At 49.6% G+C, this 8,405-nt stretch overlaps 2 protein-coding genes across 2 annotated transcripts; one reads left to right on the forward strand and one right to left on the reverse strand.

Annotated features, from left to right (window-relative positions):
- The first annotated feature begins 251 nt into the window (after positions 1–251).
- Positions 252–3,106, forward strand: LOC144129867 (uncharacterized). Its single transcript, XM_077663928.1, has 2 exons — positions 252–1,961; positions 2,833–3,106. The coding sequence occupies exons 1-2, from the start codon at positions 313–315 to the stop codon at positions 3,104–3,106; spliced, it is 1,923 nt and encodes a 640-aa protein (XP_077520054.1). The 5' UTR covers positions 252–312.
- A 2,806-nt stretch (positions 3,107–5,912) lies between these two features.
- Positions 5,913–8,357, reverse strand: LOC144130388 (uncharacterized). The gene is made up of 2 exons (XM_077664309.1): positions 7,436–8,357; positions 5,913–6,635 (listed from the first exon to the last, which is right to left on the reverse strand). Exons 1-2 carry the CDS (start codon positions 8,179–8,181, stop codon positions 6,524–6,526), a joined length of 858 nt encoding a protein of 285 aa, XP_077520435.1. The 5' UTR covers positions 8,182–8,357; the 3' UTR covers positions 5,913–6,523.
- Positions 8,358–8,405: the final 48 nt, after the last annotated feature.

Raw genomic sequence — 8,405 nt, forward strand, 5'->3', positions numbered from 1 at the left:
CACAGAGCTCGGGCCAATCTGGGTGACGTTGCCCGAAAAGTGGTAAATTTTCATCGGCCAGCATTTTCAGTGGACGCTGCGCTAGTCTTTTTCAAATTATTTCGGTTTAATGCTCAGCTGAACAGCGACGCCTTGAACTCCTAAAAGATACGTCTGACACCGGCATCGCTGTAAAGAAAGAAAACGAAGCCTTCGCAGACGCGCGCTCGTACACGTAAGCTACAGAACAGAAGAAGTAGCATGACCTCCACTAGAGCTGCTCGCCGTTGGAGACGCATCGCGTTGCTAGCCTGCATTTTTGCTACGGCTGCCATGTATTGTGTCTCCGTGTGCGATCTCCCGTCACACGACCAGCTCGTCAAAGGCGTCTTCCGTGGCAACAGCGTCGTCGGCATCTCCGGCTGTTCGTTCCCGTTGCACCCAGCCGCCTCCGCCCAACCAAGCCCCTTGAATGCCAAAGAGGTGAGCCGCCTGTCCAAGCTCAACGGCAAACGCCGAATTCTCAGCCCATGGTGCAAACAAAAACGAAACGATGACGCGGCGATCTTATTCCGCGACTTCAACGTCCCCTTTCTCAACGAGAGGGCGCTCAGGGAACGCTACGGTGCCGCACCGAAAGACCTGCAGTGCTGGTACAGAGAGCTATTACTGCCGAACAACGCTAGTGAAAGTCGGGCACAAGGCGCGCAGCAACCAGACTTCTTTTTGGGTGATGACCGGAAGCTAGTCTTCGGCGAGCCTCTGCACAGCGATTTTGTGAGGGTCTCCTGTTGGTTCCTCGGTTTCCGGACGCCACTGTTCGTTGACTACTTCGCCGTTCCACGCAGGAAGAAAGAAAAAACGCTCACGGCACAAGTTAATGAATATCATATGCTCGACGCTGAAGAAGAGGCGCACAGCGTTCTAGTGGTGACCCTGGGACCCACTTCTAGTTCGGTGTTTTCGCTTAGGCTTCCCCAGACGCGCTCCTACCTGCACAGTACACTCGGTGCGCAGCAGTTGGTGGGTTACAACAGGATTGGAAAGGGTTCACTGGCCAACCAGATTCCTCTAATATCGGGCTTTTCCGCCGAAGGCGTAGAAAGGATGCTGAAAGATCGTGGTTCCCTGGACGACATCTCGCATCTGTGGAGCCACTACAAGCGCCGTAACTTCACCACGCTTTTTCTGGAGCAAACGGGAGTGGGTCGAAGCAGCACCCTCTTTACGCAGGAACGGCGGCTGGGATTCGCGACGACGCCAGCCGACTACTACGTCCGTCCATTTGCAGCAGCCCTGAATCGCGCAAGCAATCTAAGCACTTTCTGCGATCGTTCCGATCACAACATAAGAGCCCTTTTGGATTACGTCCGAGACGTTTTTAAGCTTAACGCCGATCGGAGGCTGTTTGCGTACATCTCTTTAGAGGGCGTCTCGCACTCCAGCGACGCGAAGGCCGCCGCCCTCGACAAAGCGTTACAAGAGTTCCTCGCCGCTCTGCATGCCGACGGCGTGTTCAACAAGACGTTCCTATTTTTCGCCGGCGACGACGGCTGGTCGCGCGAAAGTTTGATGCAGCGGCCTCTGATGTCCGAGATTGAGAGGTACGAGGCGAACGCCCCGGTCTGCTTCGTGGCCTTGCCGGAGTGGTTCGCGAGAAGCTACCCCGAAGTCATAGTCCCCTTCGAGTTGAACAGACACCGCTTAGTGACCCCCTATGACCTGCACGTGACACTACTAAGCCTTGCCAACCCGCGCCCCACGGAAGCTGTAAAGACGCACAAACCTGGATCCAATCTGTTCCACGAGCAGCCAGCATCGAGGACCTGTGATGAGGCTTTCGTTCCACTGCAGTTTTGTTCGTGCCTCGAGGGTGAAATTAGTACGAATACCGCATGGAAGGAAGTGGGCGCACTGGCGCGCTTTTCGGTGGACTACATCAATCGGATGCTCCCAGATGATTTGCAAGACGTGTGCGTCAGGTGAGAGGCCTGTTTTATTCCTGTTCGCAGCTCAATCGTGCATGGTACCCGCCGACAGTGTTAAGCCTTCAGCGATTGGCTTTTTGCCATTGATGCTGAAATGTATCTGTCAGGACTACTAATCGCAGCGGCTATTCGAGCTCCGGTCATTCCATTGCCCACGTATGGTCGTTCAGTCAGAATATTTCGTTTATTTCCAGTACCTGCATATTTTCACCGTTCAGATATCCGCGTCTGTATTCACCTCGGCTGTGAGTCCTCTTGTGTGGGCTGTGATGGGCACAACTACTCAACAATCGTGTTGGCATGTCCTTTCCGGGGCAGTGACAACCAGTCAAACAATACTGTTTTGTTTTCGTACCTGTAGAAGGTCAGACAATACAGCGCTTTTCTTTTTTTTTTAAGCAGATGGTCCCAAATAATTCGTTAGCTACAAACAAGCTTCATAGAACGATTTTTACTGTGCGACGTTTTTCTTGCGTACACACAAAAGGTTCTCTTGCTGGCTCCTCAGAGCAGCTGCTGAAACAAGTGATCTCAGGCATGCGTTAGAATGAGATTCAGAATCGGTTTTTATTTCCGTCTTGTAATTGAAATAGAAAATTCATAAGTTGCTCCCGTACTGACTGTATTGAATGAAAAAAGTAAGTGATCTGTAGCAGGAACTTACACAAAATTAAAATGAATAACTGCAAAGAAACTAGAACTAGGACTTAGTGCGAGCTGCAATAAAGGCGGAAAATTAGTGCATCACCGTCTGCTTGAAGTCTAAAAATTGCTAATTAGAACCAGTGCTCTCTCATTGCGGTTCGCGCACGATGGCTTCAATATACCGTTATTGTTATCACTCTACTGCAAACTTCTCTTTCAGCTGGGAGCTACGGGACGTAGAAGAGGCCAAGACACTGGCCGGTTCGACGCCGTCGAAGATGCTGTTTCGAATCGTATTCACTACTACACCTGAGTCTAGGTTCGAAGTCCACGGTCGAGTGTTCAACACAGACACTGAGCCGAAGAGGCAGAGCGTCGACACGGTGCGCAAGCTGGACGGCCCGATAGGAGACTGTTTGTCCAACACGACAGACACCATGCGGGGGCAGTTCTGCGCCTGTCGACAAAGCGGGTCATCGCTCGGAATGCCTTGAACTCTTCGCTTATCTATATTTTTTTATGCGTACAATGTACGCGCTCCAAGAATATATTGCTTACAAATAACAAATAAATAGGCGTGTCCTCTTGATATTTTTATTCACGTTTAACCAAAAAGCCTTGCCGCCCCATGTGATATCGTCACTTTGAACTTTATAGGCTTCGAGTCCACTCTAATAGCGTAGACGGGGCAGCGATTAGGTGTACACAGGGCACCCGCATGAAAAAAATCGCTCCCATGTATGCAACCACCAGAGATACACACTCTGAGAGCTTATAATCCGGCCGGACCCGCATGGCCATATTAATAAGCAGGCCCGTTTGGGCAAGATTTTCTTTTATCATCCGGCAGACAATAGAGTTTCCTGTGCTATGATCGTAACGACAAGGCAACGCCGCCTGCTTCGGAGAAAGAACGCTCTTAGCCGAGAAACACACAAAGCAGACGATCGGTTAGTCCTGTTCAGGACGAACTGGTTTTCCACAATCATTCGCCCTTTTTGGGGACCAAATGCAGCTGATTAACCGTTGGTTTCTAGCAAATCGTCACGTAAGGGAGCAACTGATTGCCTCGTAACGTAGCATTAAAAAAAAAAAACAGCGTACCAGCCGGAAATTCAATCGCTGACCAGAGTTGAGAGACAGGCGCCCTAGCAGACTGCGGGACCGCGACTGTTTTTTTTTTCTTTTTGCCAAATCAGCATTGCAAAACGCGAGGCAAAAGAATACGACCAACAAGCGTTGCTCTAACGGGGCAAAAGAAATATTAAAGTTCGGGCAGTGATTTCAGTGATTTTATACTTGAAAGCCAGCCACGTTCAGGCTTTAACTTCAGTGTTTCAATAATGTTGGTGATGGGTTCTTGAAAGTGCAACCTCAAAGGCCTAGAATTCCAGCATGTCAAACAGTCATTCCATATCGCAAGATGTGGTGAAAGCCGAGCAGCACTGTCATCTCTAGTGGCATGCCATCCCCATTGTTTACTGCGAAAAAGCTCATCCACTCAGTCTGGTTCCACCTAACGGTCCCACTTAGTAGATGGGACTTTAAAAATGTTCCACATACATAATCGGAATTGTTCACATATTCATAAAATATGTCGACCAGCATTTTCCTAGATATATAGCTGGAACGGTGCCTACATATTACTATCACTTCCTGATTTATTAGTGCGAAAGCACTAATATATAAACACCAAATAGAATCTTGTCACCGTGTGTACAGTGCGTAGTCATGGACAGAAGTTTGCGGGATGCAGATTCGTGTAAAAAATTTCTTCGTTGCCTCGCTAGCCAATCAGACAGCATTCTTCAACCAGATGGAACACGCATGTCTCCTCACGCTTCTATGATTTTCATTCACCTGTTGCGCCTAACCGCTCCGCAATAAGTTTTTTTTTTTCGGGAATCCGCACCCCGAAAACTGTCCTTGACTGTATACGTACGATCTTCTGCCGTTTCCTAGCAACTTTAGTTACTTCCCCAAGCTTTGCTAAGTTAAGTTCGGAAGAGCGTCGCGCTAGCTGCGCGAAAGGTCACTCGGGAAGAGCAGCATAGATCGCACAATCCCTACCAGGTGGCTGTGCCCGAAACAGCCACCTTGTAGTGACAGTGGCGCATCGCTTAACCGCTGCGCTACTCCGCTGGTCGTGGTATTCCGAGCCCCAAATTTATCTGTCTTTGCTGAACAGAAGCTTCAAAAATGTCCCGTGCTACGCTTTCATAAATGTTTGAAAAAATAGGCTATACGTGCAGGGCTTATCACAGAATGATTCCACGTTGTCGGTACTGAAACCCACGTTTAGTTTTTTTTTTCCAATTCCAGACTAGTTTTGGACTCACTGAACCCTTTTATCGTCGTGAAATTTAGCACTCATGGCTCGCTACTTTGTTCTTCAACAAACCCGAAATATCTGTTTAGGCTATTGCCGTAACTGTTACGCCCCAGCTGGATTTTTCCAGGACTGCACTGCATGGTGCTTAAAAGTTTCCACAGACTTGTACGTTCCGTATAATGTATACCTGGAAATCACGCGATTGTTCTCTTCAAGAGACATTCCTTGGAAGTCGTGTTAGGCGGCAACGTTCATGATAAAAGAGGGTCGTTCGGATGCAGGTAAAATTATCTGCATGTTGAAGATGTGCTGATCGAATTTCGTGTGAAGCTGCTAGAGGCAGTATTCAACCCTCTGTTGAAGTTTGGATCCCCCGTTCCCCAAAATCCAAGTCGTTCCTTCCATTAACTACCAGCCGCGGTGGCTCAGTGGTTAGAGTGGTACTGCTCGGCTACTGATCCGGAGTTCCCGGGTTCGAACCCGACCGCGGCGGCTGCGTTTTTATGGAGGCAAAACGCTAAGGCGCCCGTGTGCTGTGCGATGTCAGTGCACGTTAAAGATCCGCAGGTGGTCGAAAACATTCCGGAGCCCTCCACTACGGCACCTTTATCTTCCTTTCTTCTTTCACTCCCTCATTCATCCCTTCCCTTACGGCGCGGTTCAGGTGCCCGCCGATATATGAGACAGATACTGCGCCATTTCCTTTCCCCAAAAACGAATTATTATTATTATGATTACATTAAATGCAATGCTCGAATCAATAAAGCGATCTGTACCATAGACAATGGCCACAGTACAGATCCATGGCCAAGTTGCAGCCGCTCTCTCCACAAACCAGCAACGACATAGGTGTGCAGTTTTTTTTTTTTTTTTGTAGAGGTTTGCAAGGCATTCCGTGCGTAGCGAAAGTGGCATTGCTGCCGTACCAGAGCGCTGCGTGGCTTCAGTTTCTCAGAGGGAACAAAAGCTTCATCTAGTTGGTGTTTATTATTTTTTCATACAGGTCAAAGGCCACATACGTGTGTTGGAAGCTGGGGCTCCGTTTGACACTTCCGCTTCCTTCCACCCAAATATACAACGATCACGAAATATTTTTCGCCAACGATGGCGTATAATTAGAGTCACGCCGTAGTCAGCCAACCGCATACTGGCCAACTGGAATTCACATCGGGTTATGGCGGCAGGACGCACACATTCCTTCCCACTCCGAAGAATGTGGCAAACCGAGCAACACCAGGAGGAACACGCTCCGTTGCGGTCTATAGGTGAAGCTCAGGTCGCGCCGATGGCAGCAAAAGATGAGTTCCCATGATGCAGTCTCCACAGACACTTCTTTGCCGCAGTCCCTTACAGTGCAACAACAGACGAAAGGAGCACACACTGCTAGGTTTGCTTGTGCGCTAAAAAGCGCATAAAATGAATCATGAAAACACAGACTGCACTGCAGACGTCGGGTGCTTAAAAGCTATTTGTTTCAGCGTATTCGTCAAAGTTTGTATTGGCCGCATAAAAGATTCAGAACGTGCGCATAAAGACTATTGCGCGACGAATATCGCGCGTCACCGGTTCAATAGCGTCGTCAGGATTGCTGCACAGGCCGTCGTCGGCAGCCGGCGTATAATGAAGAGCAGTCAAGACCAGCCAAGCCTTCGCGGACAGCTTGTTCGTACTTGAGCCCTTTGAGGTAATCCCTGCGTCAGAAATGAAGAAAATGTGCACACGTCACCAAATTTAGTCCGTAGTGTAGCAAACAATGCTGACTTGACATGCAAAAGTTCCGTGGTAGGAAGCATGCTAGCGACAATTACAAAAAAGCAATGCGCCCAGCGCATGTAGTGAAGGCAACTCGAGACTAAACAGTGCCACAGACTGGGAAGAGAAATGAAAGTGCGGGATAACAAGTTAATTGTAAATGTTCTCCTCAGCTGACTAAGCTTCAGCAGCCAAAAGCTCAGTGGCAGAAATTTTTCGTCGAGCAATTCTGCATACATGCTAAAAGTAACTAGTCTATGACGTAAGGAGTAAAGAAATTTCTAGGGATATGCGAAAAGCTCGTCAAATTGAACTTCCATTCTTTACGAAGCCACGAAGGCGAAAACAATATACAGGGGAAAACTGCGTTGTGCTCGGATAACGTTTTCAAAGTATAATCAGCAACTTGAAAAAACCACTCACAAGACAAGGGACAAGAGAAGAAGTGTTCACGCCACAACGACTGAACTGTCAACAGTTGATAGGCCAGTCGTTGAGGCGTGAGCACTCCTTCGCTTGTCCCTTGTGACTGGTTTTTTTTTTCAATTTACTATGAACCAACTGGCCCGCATTTCAAGCCTTCTAGAATCAGCAATGGCGACTGGTCGCCCTAGTCTATCCGACAACAAATTAGTTCGTTTTGGTCGTTACAGATTTACGAAGTCCTTCCGAACTAGTCAACGACTGCCCAGCGCAAACTCAAGACGGAGTGAAGAGAACACGCAAATTTTCTACTCACCCCAGATAACTCATGAGCATTATGCTCATGGGGTAGTCCTTCACGAGCCTCGACACAGACTGGCAGACCTTGAACGAAGAGCACCGGGCGGCCGAGCGCGTCACCCCGGACGCAGTGACGCGTTTCTCCGACGCAAAACTTGCTTCGGAAGACGTAGGCGGATGCCTCACCATTTTCGTCGTCGAAGGCCTCGTCGTTGTGGACGGCACGGTGGCTTCAGAGGTCGCAAGGGTTGACATGCTTTCCGTTGTAGTAGAAATATCTTCCGTCAACGATTCAGACGTCGCCGTCACCTCAGAGGTCGTCGTGAACGCGGACAGTCCAGACAAGGCCGCCATCCACGACTCTGGCACAAAGTTCTTCATCCAGTCCACGGCCTCACCTATTGGGGACTGCGCTCGGCCAGACGCCATCGCAGGATCTGACCTCGCTGTGAAGGCCGAGGTCACCTTGAGAAGGGACGCTAGCTGCGGGAATGTGAACAGGGCGACGTACACGAGGAAGTAGAGGGTCAACAGAGCTTCCAGCGGCAGGTTCACCAGCTTCAGGGCGCTGACGACAACGGCTTTGACCAGGGGAACCACAACGGCGATTACCGCCAAGGTGTACGGGAGTGCGACTGCGGGCAGGAGCAGCGAGAACGTTTTGGAACTTTCGACTATCGCGACCTCGTCCATATCGTCGAATTCTGCGAAGACGGAGACAGCGCTCACAGCGCACAACAAAAACAGCAGAAAGGCCTTCATCTTCCGCACCTTCGGGACTGCAGTGCACTTGCTCGCACGACTGAGCAGACGGACAAGTCTGAGGCGCCGACGAGCCGGGTCACGGGTTCTTATTACGCACCAGATGAGATTTCGCGTGACTGGGACGCTTTAAAGTGAGGGGCGGTCAATTATCTGTTATCACTAGGGGCACGATGGGGGTGGTGCCTCCGTTCAAAACAAACTACTACGAGAGCGCGCGTGCT

Source organism: Amblyomma americanum, chromosome 4 (genome assembly GCF_052857255.1).
Source record: "Amblyomma americanum isolate KBUSLIRL-KWMA chromosome 4, ASM5285725v1, whole genome shotgun sequence".
NCBI classification, from domain to species: domain Eukaryota; kingdom Metazoa; phylum Arthropoda; class Arachnida; order Ixodida; family Ixodidae; genus Amblyomma; species Amblyomma americanum.